This window comes from Mauremys reevesii, linkage group 2 (genome assembly GCF_016161935.1).
Source record: "Mauremys reevesii isolate NIE-2019 linkage group 2, ASM1616193v1, whole genome shotgun sequence".
Lineage (NCBI taxonomy): Eukaryota > Metazoa > Chordata > Testudines > Geoemydidae > Mauremys > Mauremys reevesii.
The window spans coordinates 130,101,702-130,122,049 of NC_052624.1; the positions used below are offsets into that span (position 1 = coordinate 130,101,702).

General features: G+C 43.5%; 1 protein-coding gene across 3 annotated transcripts in view; it reads right to left on the bottom strand.

Moving 5' to 3' along the window:
* The window catches only part of CTNND2 (catenin delta 2), a 1,145,701-nt gene that overhangs the window by 102,463 nt on the left and 1,022,890 nt on the right, over positions 1-20,348 (bottom strand). For all 3 annotated transcript variants that reach the window (XM_039524144.1, XM_039524145.1, XM_039524146.1), the window contains exon 15: positions 15,622-15,795. In XM_039524144.1, coding sequence (XP_039380078.1) covers positions 15,622-15,795 — 174 coding nt within the window. The remainder of the gene's footprint in view (positions 1-15,621; positions 15,796-20,348) is intronic.

Consider the following 20,348-nt stretch of genomic DNA (forward strand, 5'->3'; position numbering starts at 1 on the left):
TTATTTATTCTCTGTCATAAATACAGGCTCAGAAATTATAAGTGATCATGATTCTGTCTGAAAATTTATAAAGACAAAGATTGATTAAGCCTAAACTGGGTGGACTCGTGACTCAGTTTCCCACTTTACAGTTGAATCATTAAAAAGTCTCATCAGTAATTTTAGCTTTTGCATTTTGAAGTGGTTTGTTCAGTTTAGAAACTAGGTATTTAGTTGTTTCCCAACACCTGTTTCTGTTGTGATTCACTTGCATGTCCTGATCAAATTAACATCTGCAATATGATTCTTTGGTATCAAATTGATTCTTAGCTATCAAAATATCTTACATAGAATAGACAGATACTCAATGGCCCAAATTCAGCTGTCAGATACATGTATACAAATTCCCAGTCAAGTCACCTATGTACTTGAGGGCAGAATCTGGCTTCCAATGGACATAAATTAGACTTTGTTAAATGCAGGGTTTTTAAACATTATTTTTTATTACACTTCGAATAGATCATAAGAATATAAGAATGGCCATACTGGGTCAGACCAAACGTCCATCTAGCCCAGTATCCTGTCTTCTGACAGTGGCCAATGCCAGGTGCCACAGAGGGAATGAACAGAAATCATCATGTGATCCATTCCCTGTTGCTCATTCCAAGCTTCTGACAAAAAATCCTGTATATAAAGCCAACTGACCCTGGGCAAGACCATAAGGAACCTGCCATTTTATTATTCTTACCAGGCAGAAAAAGATGCTGCCAGCAGACGCACAGAAAAATCCTGTATAAAAACATTATACAATTATAAAAAGAAACGGGACTGGGGATTTCCTTTTACAGGACTTAGCCTTCAGGGTATAAAAAATATTAGGGACAGGGCTGTGGAATGCACTTTAGGCTAATGCATATACCAGAGTGATGTAGAAACAAGAGATTATTATTAAGCAGCAAAAAACTGAGTTTTAAAAATTCACTTCGAAATGTGAAAACACCTCATATTTACAACTTCTTGCTTCTTGCATAGGAAAGTGAATACCTGGGCCCTTACAGTCTTGGTAAAGACCTGCTGCCTTGTTGTTCTTCATCTGCATGATGGCATTGTGCACCTCATACAAATTGGGAGGGTCTCCAAGCTCGTCCCTAAATGGTCGTTGAGGGATTTGCTCAAGGACTTTATCTACAACCATAGAATTATGGTTAAGCAGATCTTCAAAATGTTCTTTCCAGTGAGAATTGATGGATCCGTTGTCCTTCAGAAGTGTGCTTTCATCCTTAGAGCGAAGAAGATTCATACCATGACAAACTGGCCCATAAACAGCCTTGGTGGCACTAAAGAAACCACATGTATTGTGGATATCTGCGAGATGTTGGAGTTCTTGAGCTTTCTCAGTACACCATTTGTTCTTAAGTTCTCTGGTTTTACGTTGTACTTCTGCCCTCGCTTTGGCATGGGCTTCTCTCTTTTTATTACAATTTATGTCATTCTGCCAAGCACAAAATGCCATTCTCTTCTCACTGATGAGTTGCTCAATTTCAGCATCATTCTTGTCGAACCAGTCCTGATGTTTTCTGGTGTGGTAGCCTATGGTTTCCTCACAGGCATTGATTACTGCTTCCAACTGGCTCCAATGTTCCTCAATTTATTCTGGAAACTGATGGGAGCTTTTCTTCTAAGACTGCTTGGAAGTGGTTATGCTTAATAGGGTCCTTCAAATCTTGAACCTTCAGTTTGCGTCTGACCTGCTTCTTTTGCAGCCTCCCTTTGGGAGCTATCTTAATTTGCATTGTGGATCAAATAAGGCGATGACCAGTCCAACAGTCATCAGCACTTGTCATTGCTCTTGTGAGAAGTATGTCACTACGATCTCGTACACGAACTATGACATAGTTCAGGAGATGCCCGCTGAAATCTTCAAAAAAGGTGGCCCAGAGCTAATATGGCAGCTTTACCTGCTTATCCTTAAAATCTGGATAAAGGAGGAGATACCCAGTGAAATGAAGGATGCCTTGTTTGTCACCCTCTTCAAGAAAGGGGATAAAGTGGATTGTGGAAATTATCATGGCATCTCTCTCCTAACCACTGCAGGCAAAGTTCTGGTGCGGATCCTTGCAATCCGTCTTCTGTCCTGTCAGAAGAAATTTTACCAGAGTCACAGAGTGGTTTCCAACCACGTCGTGGAACTGCGGATATGATCTTCACAGCACAGCAGCTGCAAGAAAAGTGTCAGGAGCAAAACTGACCATCGTACGTGGCTTTTATTGATATAACTAAAGCCTTTGACTCAGTGAATAGCCGTGCCCTCTGGACTGTACTTTCCAAGATTGGATGTCCTGATAAATACATCAATGTCCTAAAATTGCTTCATGATAACATGAAAGCGACTGTTCTGAGCAGCACTGGCTCCCAGAGTGAACCTTTCAAAGTACAAACAGGAGTCAAACAGGGCTGTATCATCACTCCAACCATGTTTGTGGTTTTTATTGCTGTCATTCTTTACCTAATTCCTGGGAAGTTTACAGCTGGCATTGAAATCACTTACAGAATGGATGGAAAACTTTTCTGGCTTAGTAGGCTGAAAGCCAAGAGTAAGATTTCCACAATATCTATTGTGGAACTTCAGTATGCTGATGACAACACAGATCTTCAAACTATCTTGAATGTGTTTGCCAATGTTTACGCATGTCTTGGTCTCACTCTTAATATCAAGAAGACTAAAGTGTTCTATAAGCCCTCTCCAAATGAGATATTACATGCCCCATCTATCAAAATCAATGGAGTGGCACTGGAGAACGTTGATCATTTCCTCTACCTTGGAAGTCATCTTTCATCCAAGGCAGATATTGATGCAGAAATTCAACATCGCCTGAGCTATGTCTGTGTAGCTTTTTCTTGTTTACGACACAGAGTCTTTGAAGATCACGACATTTGAACAGCTTTTTTATCAAGCCGTTATTCTCCCAACACTGTTGTATGGGTCTGAAACTTGGACAACCTATAGACACCACTTGAAAGTCCTTGAGAGGCACCATCAACGCCGCCTTCGTAAGATTTTGAAGATCAAATGGGAAGATAGGCGCACCGATATTAGTGTTCTGGAAGAGGCAAAGACCACCAGTATCGAGGCAATGCTCATCCATCAGCAACTCTGCGGGACTGGTCACGTTGTCCGGATGCCAGACCATCGCCTCCCAAAACAGGTCCTGTTATCTCAGCTAAAAGAAGGGTACCATAATGTGGGTGGACAATGGAAGCATTATAAGGACTTGCTGAAGGACAACCTAAACAAATGTAATATTGACATTGATACCTGGGAGACACTTGCCCAAGATCACTTAAAATGGAGTGAAGTCCTATGTGATGGGACCCTGCATTTTGAACTTGCTCGCTGACAAGCCAAAGAGGACAACAGACACAGGAGGAAGGAGAGACTGGTCTCCTGTCATGGTCAACAGCCTCCTGCTGAGGTTGAAAACATCTGCCCTCATTGTAATAGAACTTGTGGTTCAAGGATTGGCCTTATTAGCCACCTGAGGACCCATAACTCCAATGGAAAATGATCATACTCGGTAACGAGTAATCACCCATCATCATCACAGTCTTGGTAAAGACTAAACAATAATAAGTGCTGTGGAAGCCAGTAAATAATTAACAAAGTTTGAAGAGATCTTAATGAATGTTAGTTAGCAAGAGTCAGGCCATACTGTGACCCTTATGACGTGAGATTTGTAGAAGCAAGATAATGTAAGACAGAGTGAACTGTGTGAAAGTATTACGACCTTGCAATGTGCAGTCTTGCTTTTTCTAGTAAGATAGCAGAAAAGCTTATGTATAAACAAAATGTAGTTGTTGCTTTTTACTGTCTGTATTATTGCTAGAAATTGTCTGAAACAACGGTATAAAGGCTTGATGTAATTGTTTACCAGTTGAGAGACCTGTCCAGAACTGGGGTGACCCTGTGTCCTATGGCACTCTCTCCCTCCATGGTAATTACTGGAGAAATAATAAAGTATTTAATTTTGCTGCACTCATACAAAAAGCGAGAACTAAGTTTTTCTTCGACAATTTGGGGGCTCGTCCGGGATGGCAACGCCCACGGACCCACAGACAACTACTACGGATCATTCCCCTTCGAACCCCATGGCGCCACATGAGAGGTATGAGACCTTTTGAAATCTCTATTGGGGTATCGGAGGAGGACTTTCCGTGAGGACGTCTGTCTCTGTTGGGCTCACGCCATCTGAACTTATTGACTGTGCAGCAGGATCAGATGCAAAGTGGTATTGGGGAGAGGCCCCAATAAGGTTAGTTTATAGCAGTACTGGGAACTGCTGAGTTGGCCAAGGAAATGCATAAGGTAATGCATAGGTAAATGCATTAGAATGCACTGGTGCTGAGGGGTTTTTACCGCCTCAAGAGGGGTTGTCATACCGCCTCATGGTATTGGTCCGGACCAGGTAAAGATGCATCATGGTTTAAAAAAAAAAAGAGATAAAAAGGTTAAAAAAGGGTTAAAAAAAAGAAAAAGGAAGAAAAAGAGGCCTTGGTATGTGTGTGTACACCAGTGTGAGTGGCTGTTACTGGGCTAGCCCGGTAACTAGTGGATCTTTAGGAGATCCGACCCACGGTGGGCTGACTCAGCGTGGCATAGTCCGGCGAGGAAGCTGCCTGGGTCTAGGGGTGTGTGAACCCATCTTCCCTCCCCTTTCCCTTCTGTGTGGGCTACTGACAGTCTGATCATCTCCTTGGTTTTTGAGCCGCTAGTGCGGACAGGACACCCTCTCTGTGTGTGTAAGTGGAAAATGGGTAAGGGACAGTCTAAATATTCCACCTTACCCCCTAAGGGTGCCCCAGCATATTACATGTACGTACATTATGGTCCTAAAACCTGCAGGTATTTAAATGATTGGAATCTGTACACGCGTGAAAATTCATTTAAACAATGCCCATTAGAAGGTACCTTCAATCTAGATAAGATCATATATCTCAGTGGAGCTTTAATCACAGAGAAAAACCTCTGACACAGTGTGAGCAATTTGTCTAGGAACGGGTTAATTTGAAATTCGGCTTAGCCCAGAGATAAAGGAGAAGTTGTTTTGTGTTCAAGGTCATGAATTAGTGTGGACTATGCTAAGTGCAAAGAAAAACTGCTTTCAGCCCCAGCTGCTTGTGGAAAATAGAAACTGAGGCAAACCAGAAATAATCTGTGTTACTGCAAATTAACTAACTGATAAGGTAAAGGCCGCTGAAACCAAGGCTGTCTAAGAAACACATACGAGAAAATATGGGGTAATTCCTCTGTTTTGCCTAGAATCAACAAGAGTATTTGTATATTTTAAGTATTTAATTGCCCAGACGGGGTGGACCTCTGTTTTTGTCTTTCAGATAATCAAAGAAAACTAATGCCAGCTGCACAGCATTCAACGTACCTTGATTTACTGGCACAGTAAAAAATTATGTTGTGTGTTCTATGTTCTGTCTTGTTGTGTTTTTTTTTCGTGGCCAGAATTGTTTGTTTAACATTTTCATGAGATGGTCTGATTTGATATCAAGCGGAAATGTTGGATTGAGATGCAGATACTTGTTTTGTTCAACTTAGAATACAAAGTGTTTGGTTACATCAGAAAATGTGATATACTAAAGTCTAATACATTTTCTTAAGTAAGAGAAAGAAACTACATTGGCCAAATCTTTTAATTGAGAATTGTTGTTAAAATTTGCATACTGACAGTCTTCGACAGTGCCCAAAGGAAACTCAGATCCTGAACTTGGTTGTCATGCCAAGATGATGTTATTTCCACATTCATTGTAAAGGACCCATGGCAGACACTGAGATGCCAATCCAGTGGAGAAGCTCTGTGTGAGAGTTGGAGGAATTGTTGAGTATAGAACCCAAATAGCAAAAGCTGCAGACTGCTTTGACAGTTTCAGTATTCAAAGAGATTGTGAGCCATGGGTGGACCTGATCCTACATTTTCAGCTTTGTCTTTGACCACAAAACATGGAGGCCAACTTTAGAAGACATATATGCACATATGAAAGGGGAAATATATGCCCTAGAATGGAAAACTATTGCTCCATGTATTTAAAAAGAGATTTCAGCTTGGCTATAATCACCAGAGCTAGAGACTGACTCTTATACTTTGTATTTGAGATTTTTCAAAGCAGACTAGGGGATTTGTACACATATAGGCCATTAATGCCAATGGAAGATAAGTATCTAATTCCTCCCAGACAGTTTTATCTTTTAAAAAATATTCTAGGTTTTCTCTTATCTCTCCACTCTCCCTTCATGGGGTTTTGGAACATCTGGCCTATCTTAAAGGCCTCACCTTCTCTGTCACAGTACAGGTTTAGACAACTGCACAGCTGGAGAAAAAGGAAAAGAGTGAATCAGATCTTGAAAAATAATGCATGTGTCTGAATTAGACTATAAACTTTCATATGCATTTGTATAACTGAGGCCCTGATGCTCTCTGAGGACCTTTGGGCATCATTATAATACACACGGCACGGGAGCCAGCAAACAGGGCGGCGAACAGGGGAGTTTGCGTGGGAGAGTTCCCATTGGAGGAGCAGTGCTTGTATCTATCTGTAGAGACCCGTCGGGGCAGACCGCTGAGCGGGCAGCGGAGCCCTGAGTAGAGGGCGGAGCTAGGCTGAGGAGAGGCCTATAAAAGCGGCCGCCCAGCCAGGCAGCGGCACAGCTGCAAGCAGCGGCACGGGAGCCAGCAAACAGGGCGGCGAACAGGGGAGTTTGCGTGGGAGAGTTCCCATTGGAGGAGCAGGTATTTGGATTTGCATCTGTCTTTGTGGATTTGCATCTGTCTTTGTAGTGCTTGTATCTATCTGTAGAGGCCCGTCGGGGCAGACTGCTGAGCGGGCAGCGGAGCCCTGAGTAGGGGGCGGAGCTAGGCTGAGGAGGGGCCTATAAAAGCGGCCACCCAGCCAGGCAGCGGCACAGCTGCAAGCAGCGGCACGGGAGCCAGCAAACAGGGCGGCGAACAGGGGAGTTTGTGTGGGAGTTTACAGGGGGAGGCGGAAGGGGGCCGCGCCGTGTCTCCCGTGTTCCCCAAGTAAGAACGCCGAGCGAGGCCGAGACAGCCGCAGCCATGAGCCAAGCAGCGGATGATACACCAAGGATGAGAGCATGCAGCAGCTGCGGTATGTACATCGTCCTAGCGGGGGACCCAGAACAGTACTATGTATGCATGAAGTGCCACCTAATAGAGCTGCTGGAGGAAAAGATCCAGGGCCTAGAGCTGCAGGTAGAAACCCTGGTAGAGAATAGAAGGGGGTTCGAGCAGCTGATGGAGCAATGGCAAGCAGTGACCGAAGGGGAATGCCCAAGGGCACAGGGGGAAGCAGGGGCTAAGGCCAGCGAGGGGGGACTGCCGGATGAGGAAGATGGGCGGTGGAAGCATGTGACCGTGAGAAGCAGACCGAGAAAAAGGAGAGCCAGTGAGGGGGAAATAGAGCTAAGGAACAGGTTCGAAGGTCTGGAGAATGAGGAAGGGGTAAAGCAGGTGGTAGCTGACGGTGGGAGGCCAAGGAAAAAGAGAAGAGCGGCCAGTCCGATAGAAAGAGGAGAGGAGTCTATGGAGGCAGCACCAAGTTTGGGCCCAGGGAGGATACAGGATGGCTTAAGGGGAACCACAAGGGATGATAGGAATGGAAGGAGCTTGCAACCAGGGGGGACGGAGGATAGGTTAGAGGACCGCACTGTCCCCAGGCAAAGGCAGGTCTACGTGATTGGGGATTCCATACTGAGAAGGTTGGACAGGCCTGTGACCAGGGCCAATCCGGAGAACAGAAGGGTGTGCTGTCTACCGGGCGCTAAAATACGGGATGTGGACCTGAGGTTGAAAAGGATCCTAAGAGGAGCAGGTAAGAACCCTTTGATCATCCTTCATGTAGGAACGAATGACACGGCTAGATTCTCGCTAGAGAGGATCAAGGGAGACTATGCCAGGTTGGGTAAGACGCTCAAGGAAATTGAGGCTCAGGTGATCTTCAGTGGGATCCTACCTGTCCCTAGGGAAGGGCGCCAAAGGGGTGACAGGATTGTGATGATTAATAGATGGCTGAGGGAGTGGTGTTACAAGGAGGGCTTTGGGATGTATGGGCACTGGGAGGCTTTTGGGGACAGACAACTGTTCTCACGGGATGGGCTCCACCTAAGTAGGGAAGGAAGTAGACTTCTAGGAGGGAGGCTGGCTCATCTGATTAAAAGAGCTTTAAACTAGACACTGGGGGGAGACGGTTGGGAGAGGTCCTGATGCTCTCCACGCCAAATTTATACATTGGGAGTGAGAACAACAGGATAACAACAGATATAGCCAGAGGAGGGCGGTTAGGTGTAAGGAAGAAGGGGGGGACGGATACGAGATCGACAGGTCATAGTGGTAGTACTGTGTCCCTACCAAGTTGGGTGGGAGGAGCCAAACAGCAAAAATTAGGATGTTTGTTCACCAATGCGAGAAGCTTAGGTAACAAAATGGAGGAACTGGAGCTCCTGGTCCGAGAATTGAAACCGGATATCGTAGGAATAACCGAAACATGGTGGAACGGTAGCCATGACTGGAGTACAGGTATGGAAGGGTATGTGCTGTTTAGGAAAGACCGATGCAAAGGTAAAGGTGGGGGAGTAACATTGTATATCAATAATGAGGTGAAATGTAACGAAATAACTAGCAATGCAATGGATAATACGGAGTCTGTTTGGGCAATGGTCACATTGGGGAAGAAAACTACTAGAGCCTCCCCCGGGATAGTGATTGGGGTGTGCTATAGACCGCCGGGATCTAGCCTGGAGATGGATAGAGAGCTCTTTAATGTTTTTAAGGAGGTAAATACTAATAGGAACTATTTGATCATGGGGGACTTTAACTTCCCGGATATAGATTGGAAAACAAATGCTAGTAATAATAATAGGGCTCAGCTTTTCCTAGACGTGATAGCTGATGAATTCCTTCATCAAGTAGTTGCTGAACCGATGAGGGGGGATGCCATTTTAGATCTGGTTTTGGTGAGTAACGAGGACCTTGTTGAGGAAATAGTTGTAGGGGACAACCTTGGCTCGAGTGATCATGAGCTAATTCGTTTCAAAATAAATGGGAGGATAATCAATATTGCATCTGAGACTAAGGTATACGATTTCAAAAGGGCTAACTTTACTAAATTAAGGCGACTAGTTAGGGAAGTGGACTGGACTAACATATTTAGGGATCTAAAGGCAGATGACGCCTGGGGTTACTTCAGGCGTAAGTTGCAGGAGTTGTCAGAGGCATGTATCCCGAGAAAGGGAAAACGGCTCGTAGGTAGCAGTTTTAGACCGAGCTGGATGACTCTTAGAGGGGTCATTAAGAAAAAACAGAAAGCGTACAAGGAGTGGAAAATGGGAGGGATTAGCAAAGAAACCTACCTTATTGAGGTCAGAGGGTGTAGGGAAGCAGTGAGAAAGGCAAAGAGCCGGGTGGAGATGGACCTAGCGAAGGGGATTAAAACCAATAGCAAAAGGTTTTTTAGCCATATAAATAGGAAGAAAACCAAGAAAGAAGAAGTGGGACCGCTTAAAACTTTAAACGGAGTGGAGATTAGGGATAATCTTGGAATGGCACAATATCTGAACGAATATTTTGCCTCGGTCTTTAATGAGGCTAATGAAGGGCTAAGGAATAGTGGTAGAGGACTGATGGGAATGAAGATATGGAAGTAGACATTACGGTATCTGAGGTAGAAGCCAAACTTGAACAGCTAAACGGAAGTAAATCGGGGGGCCCGGATAATCTTCATCCTAGAATATTAAGAGAATTGGCGAGTGAAATTGCAAGCCCGTTAGCGATGATTTTTAATAAATCTCTAAACTCGGGGATTGTACCGTTTGACTGGAGATTAGCTAATGTAGTTCCTATATTCAAGAAGGGGAAAAAAAGTGACCCGGGTAACTACAGGCCTGTTAGTTTAACATCTGTAGTATGCAAAATCATGGAAAATTTTTTAAAGGAGAGAGTGGTTACGGAGCATGAGGCCGATGGCAACTGGGACAAATTACAGCATGGATTTACAAAAGGTAGATCGTGCCAAACCAACCTGATCTCCTTCTTTGAGAAAGTAACAGATTTTTTAGACAAGAGAAATGCGGTGGATCTAATATATCTTGATTTCAGTAAGGCGTTTGATACGGTACCGCATGAGGAATTACTGGTTAAATTGGAAAAGATGGGGATCGAAATGAAAATCCAGAGGTGGATAAGGAGCTGGTTAAAGGGGAGACTGCAGAGGGTCGTATTGAAGGGGGAACTGTCGGGTTGGAGGGGGGTTACCAGTGGAGTTCCTCAATGTTCGGTTTTGGGTCCGATTTTATTCAATCTATTTATCGCTGACCTGGGAACCAAGAGTAGGAGTGGGCTGATAAAGTTTGCGGATGACACCAAGTTGGGAGGTATTGCAAATTCGGAAAAGGATAGGGATATCCTCCAGGGAGATTTGGATGACCTTGTAAACTGGAGTATTAGTAACAGGATGAAATTCAATAGTGAGAAGTGTAAGGTTATGCATTTAGGGATGACTAACAAGAACTTTAGTTATAAGCTGGGGACGCACCAGTTGGAAGTAATGGAGGAGGAGAAGGACCTAGGAGTCCTGGTTGATCGTAGGATGACTATGAGTAGGCAATGTGATGTGGCCGTTAAAAAAGCTAATGCGGTCTTGGGATGCATTAGGCGAGGTATTTCTAGTAGGGATAAGGAGGTGCTAGTCCAGTTATATAAGGCATTGGAGAGACCTCATTTGGAGTATTGTGTGCAGTTTTGGTCTCCCATGTTTAAGAAGGATGAATTCAAACTGGAACGGGTACAAAGAAGGGCTACTAGAATGATCCGAGGAATGGAAAGCCTGTCGTATGAAAGGAGACTTGAGGAGCTCGGTTTGTTTTCCTTAACCAAAAGAAGGATAAGAGGAGATATGATTGCACTCTTTAAATATATCAGAGGGATAAACACCAGGGAAGGAGAGGAATTATTTCAGCTCAGTGCTAATGTGGACACGAGGACAAACGGATATAAATTGTCAGTCAGGAAATTTAGGCTTGAAATTAGACGAAGGTTTCTAACCATCAGAGGAGTGCAATTCTGGAACAGCCTACCGAAGGAAATAGTGGGGGCGAAGGACCTCCATGACTTTAAGATTAAGCTAGATAAGTTTATGGAGGAGATGGTATGATAGGATAACGGGCTTAGTCAATAGGTCAATTAAGTGCCACACTGGTAATTAGTACAATGGGTCAATGATAGGATATTGTTAGCCTTTTTCCAGAGTGTATGGCTGGAGAGTCTTGCCCGCATGCTCGGGGTTCAGCTGACCGCCATATTTGGGGTCGGGAAGGAATTTTCCTCCAGGGTAGATTGGCAGTGGCCCTGGAGGTTTTTCGCCTTCCTCCGAAGCATGGGGCAGGGGTCGCTTGTTTAAGGAGTGGGTGGATCAGCTTATGTGCCCTGCATCTTGCAGGAGGTCAGACTAGATGATCATAATGGTCCCTTCTGATCTCGAATTCTATGATTCTATGAATAGAGATAGCAGCATTTGCTTTTAGCACAGCTGAATTTCTTCTTTTTTGTTTCTTTCATTTTACTTTAGACTAGCTCTAACCAAAAAATCTCAAGCTAAGATCATTTCCCACTCCATCACTCCTTGTGCCTAATTATAATTTCTTGTAGGAAATCACACAAAAAACGGGAACCTCCCATAGGAATAACCTAGGAATAACCTCTTCTTTTAAGAGTTGGGTTCCTGTTATGTCAGTAGTTTTATCTTCAGAGAACTTCAGCATCAGAAAAGTAAGATTGAGAGGAAGAATCTTCAGTGCTGATGTAATCCCTAAGGAGTGTTATTCCCCTCACAGATATGACTAGTATGAGATGCCAAATTAAATATACTCATTTTGCCTTCTATGTGTCGTTCATAACGGAATCAGTGAATCTGTAGAAAAATGGAGCAATAAGAGAGCAAGTGAGTTCTCCCTGAGATCTCAGCTGGTATAATGGTGAAGTTCAAAGCCGTTCTTCCAAGATACCATTTTCAATGGAACTCAGCAGGACCTCTCTTTTTATTGCACACACACACACTCACTAAGTACTAGATGAATAAAACCAAATGTATGTTACCTCTATGCCAGCCCAATATAGGCTGATGTGGAAGGCCATAATGAGGACTGATCATCAGATCCAGTGCTACAGCCCTTCCAACTAGTATGGTAGGTCTGTGACTATGTAGCAGCTCCTTCACCACTCTTCGGTTGGAGGAGTGGATTTCATTTTCTGTATCCATTGGCAGTTCACCTCATTTCTGTCACTCTCTGGGTGCAGTGGCTGTGCAGCACCATTCAGGATCAAGTCAAAGGGCAGACATTTTGTTACACATTTCACTATAAAGCTGAGTGTGACGGTCAATGGAATGTTATAAGGCTGGTGGAACAGAGCAATTAAAAGCCATATACCTCTTTAGAGCTATGGGGTGTTCTAATTCAACTCCCAACACAGTTCTGTTCAGCAAAAAGCTGTTTTTGGTGCCAGGACTCAGTTCTCAAAGGAGGTGCCTAAATTAGATTGGCACTTACACACCTAAAATAGGCATCTGAGCACCTAAATACTGAACTGGGTATCCTCAAAGTACCCAAGTTTGAATATTGTGCTGCCCAACTTCCATGTGCGACCTGAAAGGTCTTAATGGAGAATTAATTCCAACCATCCCGATGTGTAGGAAGAAAAGTAAATATGGCAGGCGACCAGCTTGGCTTAACAGTGAAATCCTTGCTCGTCTTAAACACAAAAGAACAGCTTACAAGAAGTGGAAGATTGGACAAATAACCAGGGAGGAGTATAAAAGTATTGTTCAGGCATGCAGGTGTGAAATCAGGAAGGCCAAATCACACTTGGAGTTGCAGCTAGCTGGAGATGTTAGGAGTAACAAGAAGGGTTTCTTTAGGTATGTTAGCAACAGGAAGAAAGTCAAGGAAAGTGTGGGCCCCTTGCTGAATGAGGGAGGGAACCTAGTGACAGAGGATGTGGAGAAAGCTAGTGTACTCAATGCTTTTTTTGCCTCTGTCTTCACAGACAAGGTCAGCTCCCAGACAGCTGCACTCTGCAGCACGGTATGGGGAGGAGGTGACCAGCTCTCTGTGGAGAAAGAAGTAGTTCGGGGCTATTTAGGAAAGCTGGACGAGCACAAGTCCATGGGGCCGGATGCGCTGCATCCGAGGGTGCTAAAGGAGTTGGCCGATGAGATTGCAGAGCCATTGGCCATTATCTTTGAAAAATCATGGCGATGGGGGGAGGTCCCGGATGACTGGAAAAAAGCTAATGTAGTGCCCATCTTTAAAAAAGGGAAGAAGGAAGATCCAGGGAACTACAGGCCAGTCAGTCTCACCTCAGTCCCTGGAAAAATCATGGAACAGGTCCTCAAGGAATCAATCCTGAACCACTTAAAGGAGGGGAAAGTGATCAGGAACAGTCAGCATGGATTCACCAAGGGCAAGTCATGCCTGACTAACCTAATTGCCTTCTATGACGAGATAACCGGCTCTGTGGATGAGGGGAAAGCAGTGGATGTACTATTTCTGGATTTTAGCAAAGCTTTTGATACAGTCTCCCACAGTATTCTTGCCAGCAAGTTAGAAGTCTGGGCTGGATGAATGGATGGTAAGGTGGATAGAAAACTGGCTAGATGGTCGGGCTCAATGGGTAGTGATCAATGGTTCCATGTCTAGTTGGCAGCCGGTATCAAGTGGAGTGCCCCAAGGGTCGGTGCTGGGGCCGGTTTTGTTCAATATCTTCATTAACGATCTGGAGGATGGTGTGGACTGCACCCTTAGCAAGTTTGCAGATGACACTAAACTGGGAGGAGTGGTTGATACGCTGGAGGGTAGGGATAGGATACAGAGGGACCTAGACAAATTAGAGGATTGGGCCAAAAGAAATATGATGAGGTTCAACAAGGACAAGTGTAGAGTCCTGGACTTAGGACGGAAGAATCCCATGCACTGCTACAGACTAGGGACCGAATGGCTGGGTAGCAGTTCTGCAGAAAAGGACCTAGGCGTTACGGTGGACGAAAAGCTGAATATGAGTCAACAGTGTGCCCTCGTTGCCAAGAAGGCTAATGGCACTTTGGGTTGTATAAGTAGGGGCATTTCCAGCAGATCAAGGGATATGATCATTCCCCTCTACTCAGCACTGGTGAGGCCTCATTTGGAGTACTGTGTCCAGTTTTGGGCCCCACACTACAAGAAGGATGTGGATAAATTGGAGAGAGTCCAGCAGAGGGCAACAAAAATGATTAGGGGGCCGGAGCACATGACTTATGAGGAGTGGCTGAGGGAACTGGGATTGTTTAGTCTGCAGAAGAGAAGAATGAGGGGGGATTTGATAGCTGCTTTCAACTACCTGAAAGGGGGTTCCAAAGAGGATGGATCTAGACTGTTCTCAGTGGTAGAAGATGACAGAACAAGGAGTAATGGTCTCAAGTTGCAGAGGGGGAGGTTTAGGTTGGATATTAGGAAAAACTTTTTCACTAGTAGGGTGGTGAAGAACTGGAATGGGTTACCTAGGGAGGTAGTGGAATCTCCTTCCTTAGAGGTTTTTAAGGTCAGGCTTGACAAAGCCCTGGCTGGGATGATTTAGTTGGGTTTGGTCCTGCTTTGAGCAGGGGGTGGGACTAGATGACCTCCTGAGGTCCCTTCCAACCCTGAGATTCTATGATTCTATGATTCTAATGTAAGGGCGGGGTTATACTAATGGAGCAGTGTGAGATGGTCTGGTCTCTCAACCCATCAGATCAAGTTATCTCCAAGAAAATGCATGCCACAGAAATTGGTAAAAAATTCAGGCCAGGATGCCATCACAAACATTTATACATTTATTTAAATTTTAAATATATTTTCAAGATCTGGTGGTAAAATTATTAATCAGTTTATTGAAAATATTTAGAGACCAAAAAATTGGATGTTTTGATCTCACATACCTGAAAGTGGAGGCACAAACAATATGTTCACATTGGTAAGACAGCCTGAATTCAGAATTTCCTTGCCTTGTTTTTACTCTTAACCATAATGTTATTTTAATGTTTTGTATCTTTATTGATTTGTTAAGGGAAAAAATGGATGCTAGGGTTTCTTGTCTTTGTGTCACTTCATTATATCTTTCTACATTCTGTTCAGTTTCTCATAACCAGACTGCAGTCAACCAGTGCTTTGACATTGCAAAGTGGTCTCATTCAGCTGTCACCGGTGAGATTTTTTACCCATTTTCCATGACACTATCTGCATAGATTTGTAGTGTCACTGCTTTTATTTTTTTGGATATTGGGTTTTCAGTATAATTTTTCATATTTAACTAGACTAATGTCTAATTAATCAATTTTAAATGCTGTATACTGGGATTTCTTAGGAAATAGGATTATTGACAATAAATATAACAAACATGAAATTTTGCAGTGCAAATTTGACTCCTTTTTCCAGCTAGTTTTCTGAAATGTGTGGCTTTTCTCCCCCCCTCAGAGTTGCACTTATAGCTATAATACCTTTGTTCTTATCCATGTGGGCTTCTTAGACTATAAAAAGTTCAGAGTAATAGTCCATACCTTCCAGCTTCCTGCAGCCAAGTTCTGCAGTGCACCTGCTGCTCCTTCCAGTGTGTCTGGATTTGAGCACTCAGAGAGAAGCGTGAGGTAGGGTTTGACTATTGAAGGGTGCCACAGCATCTGGATTCCTTTTGGTGGTTCTGCACAGTCTGGGAGAGGTCCTACTCCATCCCACTGTTGGAAAGAAGAAACCAAATGTCACAAAGTATATCAAAGAGAACAATATTCAAACATTTTTTTTATATAGGCCCATGGCCAAAAACCACCACCTTCACATTTAACATACTGTTTGTGATCCTTGATGGAGGTAAATTCCCCTCCTAGTACTCCATAAAATAGCTTTTTGATTGTATTTGACCTCACCATTAGTGAAAATCTAAGCGTGTTCTACCTAACTAGCATAATGAGAGCAATTAGCTTTCAATGCATAATTTAATTTTTTCAGGAGAGTGAATACCTATTGGGACACACATGTATCAACAGATCTTAATAGATGTTTTAACAACTTGCATAAAAAAGAGATTTTCTTTTTATATTTGACTTGATCCTTTGTGCTCTTTCTTTCCAGTGGGAATCACACTCAAAAAATAAATTACATGGGGGCATGTGCTCATCACATTTATAGGCCAGGAAGGTAAGGTTGCTGAGAAGTAGCTTTCCACTCCCACACAGCTACTTCTAGCCTCTTTGTGGCACTTAAACTGCTACTCAGCTCTGAGGGTAGCTACTCTGAAGGGCTTCAAACAGGCCCCAATTTCTTTTATAAATCTACCCATCCCAAAAACTTTCTTCACCAATGTAGAATTCTGCCTCCAAAATTACTCCATCCTGATGCCTAATGTGGGCAGTATACAGTATCTGGTCTAAGAACTGATCTCACAAGCCATCAGGAGTGAAAATGAGAGCTTTAGTCCAACGGAAAGAAGAGATTTCCTGTTTCCAATCCAACTTATAGCATTGACACCAGGAAGGTCCTAAGATATGGGACTTAAAAGTCAAAATACTTTTATGCACAGAAATGCTATTTTAGGTAATTTTAAAAGTATTTTTAAATGCAAAACTTTTATGTTTCTCTCAATGTTCATTGTACAGGCAGAGGAATACAAAAAAGAGAATCTCAATAAGATTTTAAAACATTTTCTAAAACATTTCTAATGCATTTTTTTTCTGTAAAATATGTGGCATATACAGAGTGCATGAGGTGAGTGAAGATTTGTTTAAACTGAAACGAAGACAAACGAGCTAGCAGGAGGCAGAAACAACCCTTCCTTCATCCTCACTGCCTCTGGAGGATACAGCCAATCAGTGAGTCTGCCCTGATCCCACTCATCCAATGGCAGCAGAAGCAGTTGGAACAGGCTCTGACCTCACACCCGATCAACCCATTCCCTCCCCTGGGGGGAAGAAGGAGATGAAAGCAGCAGCAGCTCTAGATCCCTCAAACCCATGGGGGCATGGCATGCATGGCCCCATCACTCAGTGGCCCAGCAATTAGTTAGTTGGTTAGTGGGTGAGCATTGGTCCAGATCCTCAGCTGATGTAAATTGATATGGATCTATTGACTTCAATGGAGCTGTGCCAGTTTACACCTGCTGACCATTATGTTTTGCAAATGAAAAAAGAACAAACACAAATGCAAAGTTAGCTGGTCTTTCAATAATGCACATAAAGAGTTATGTGAGAGCAGCTGCTAGGATATATAACTCAGAGCATTGGACAAAAAAGACAACATATAATCAATGGAAAAGCAGTCTCTACTGGAAGCACTATCAAATGCCCAGGAACAGTGGCAAAATCACCTTAAAAGGGTTGAAGCTAAACCCTGCTGAATGCAGCCACTCTGAAAGGGAGCATGATGTACTTGTGAAATCGGATTGTTAAAATTCTGCTTTCAAACTGAAGAAAAGGTTGGCTGACTTCCCTGCTGGTGAGAGAATTCAATCCCCCTCTTTGGACATAATAATCAGCCCTTCCAGGAATTGCTTCGTGAAGGCTCATAAAAAAGCTACTTTTTTCCCCCTTAGAGAATGCAATAAACTGCCTGAAGTCTCAGTTTTTTTGTTTTTTTGTTTGTGGTGGGGGCGGTGGGGAAGTAGGAAATTCCTCTTATGAGAGGCCCAATTCTGTCCTCACACCAGTTTTTACACTGGTGTAAGTACCTTCACTCCTGATTTACTTTGGTACAAATATAATCCAAATTCAGGTCAAGGTCTTCACCTCTACCCTCCCAATCCTATTTCAAATTACACACCTTGAACACTGTGCTATCCAATTTATATACCAGGTTTTTATTATATTTCTCAGGAACAAAGTATAATGCAGCAAATATGTTAGCTCTGGTGTACACACAGTTTTTGTACTGATAAAACTGTTGGTCATGGATGTCATTTTTTACTGAAATAGTTATATCTGTGCAATTCCTAGTGTAGACCCATTTATATCACCACAGAGATTCTTATATCAGTATAACTTATTCCCCCATAGTTATAAACAGGTATATGCATGTTTATATGGTATAACTGTCTGCACACTAGGGGTATGGCTACACTTACGGTTTGCAGCGCTGGTAGTTTGCAGCGCTGGTCATCCAGCTGTGTAGGAGCAGCACTGGTGTGTGGCCACACTCACAGCTACCAGCGCTGGTGTGTGGCCACATTTACAGCATTTGCAGCGCTGTTGGGAGTGATGCATTATGGGCAGCTATCCCAGCATTCAAGTGGCAACAACGTGCTTTTCAAAAGAGGGGGGTGGAGGGTGGTGTACTGTGACAGGGAGCGGGGAAGAGAGAGAGAGTGGATTTTTGGAGCCAACACTGTGTGTTAGCTTCCTGGATTGAAAAATCACAAAATGTTCGTGAACCCTTAGTCTTAATTGCAAACAGCCTGCATCCAAGGCTGTTTCTCTGTCAAGCAAACATTCACTCCCTGCCTCTCATTTGATCGTTCACAGCCAGGTACAGATAGCTCCTGTTTGCTGTGATCAGTGTTTGTTTTTTTAGATAAGCAGTTCAACGGAGCTCCGATGGATTGGAGTTCACAACAAAACAAAGAGAGGCTGCATAACAAAACAAAGAGTAATTTAGTTAAAAGCAATCTGGGATATCTCCTTATTCCCTGGAGGCCAATAAAAGCACTGGTGTCTGTCCACACTTGATGAGCAGCGCTGGATCACCAGCGCTGCAATCGCTACACCCCAACCTGACCAGGTGTACAGCCAGCGCTGCAGCCAGCGAGTTGCAGCGCTGGATGTGCCTTGCAGGTGTGGACGGTTACTAATTGCAGCGCTGGAAAGCCTCTACCAGCGCTGCAACTTGCAAGTGTAGCCAAGCCCTAGGAAAGTTACACCTCTTTAACTGTGTTGGTATAGTTTTCTGCAGACAAATCCTTCCTTAATACTGGCTTGCCAAATGGTGATTCCTCCTTGCTTGATGATGGTTATGAGAACACATTCTTGTTCTTTTTTTAAAGGAAAATCAAATGAATAGACTTCCTGATTCTTCACCTCTGCTCTCTGATAGCACAGGGAGCATACTTTATCAGTTACTAAGAGGGGAAATGAGTGTGGGAGACCTTTATTATAGCATCATGAGAACTCCACTGAAGGAGAGGTGGGTACATGAAGAGTTTTACATTCCTAATTTACCACTGATGAGCATATGAGTTAAATTTCTTTACGAATGTTTTTTGAGCTCACCAGCAACATACTACTAAAACCACAGCAGGCCAGATTCTTATGACTTGTCTACATGGTCAGATGATGTGCTGTACGTAGGCTGTGATTTCTAAAACACAATGTTGTGGATGCACATTAATGGATCCGTGTAGTACCTGCTGATGTGTTTCACATAGTCCCGTTTGAAACAGTACTACATTAAAGTGCAGTAGGGAACATTTACTGATCATCAGCAGGATCTACATGGACTAATTAATGTGCAACACATTAGTGGCTTTAGGAATCATACCTTTATAGAGCATATAACCCCATTGTGTAGACAAGTGCTTAGTTGCATTCTGGCCCCTTTGGGCCATTTGAGCAACACCAAGGGGTTAGAAAGTTGGGCATGCCCAGCTGAGAATTCCTTGGGCACAGATGTGTTGAGGTCAGCATCTGCACTGTCCTTTCACCTCCCGCCCCCATTCTCCCTGACACATATTCTTGGCTCCAGTCCAGGGGGAACGTCAGGATGGTGAGGGATTCTGGAGCCAGTGGTTGTAGGGATATTAAAGAAGGTACTAACAGTGATTCCCCCAAGTGACAGTGACCCCCCCAGTTTCACCAAGTACAAAAATCTTTTAGTTCTTCTGTTAAAACCTGTAAGCTAATGTCTGCAGAAACCATTGATTGTATCTGTCTTGTGAAAGATACTCCATTACTATGTAAAACTTACAAACAAGTTAATTGCTTTGTTCTTGAAGTAAACACTATGCTAGCCTTAAGCTGTAATTGATACAATGTAAACAAACAGACCCCCACTCTCTGTGATTACAAGGCCAGGAGTCTCATATGAGTTAACACACACCCCGAAAGTGGTGAAGACAGTAAATTAAAATATGGTTAAGATATATAGTGTATGTAGATGAATGCTTGATATACATGAATGGTTAGGGAGGTGCTCCATCGGCTGAAGAATGTGGCAAGTGGACCACCAGACAACCCCCGGAAGGTAAACTGGGATCCACCTCAACACCAGGAATGTGCCACTTTAGACAATGTGGAGCCACCAGGAA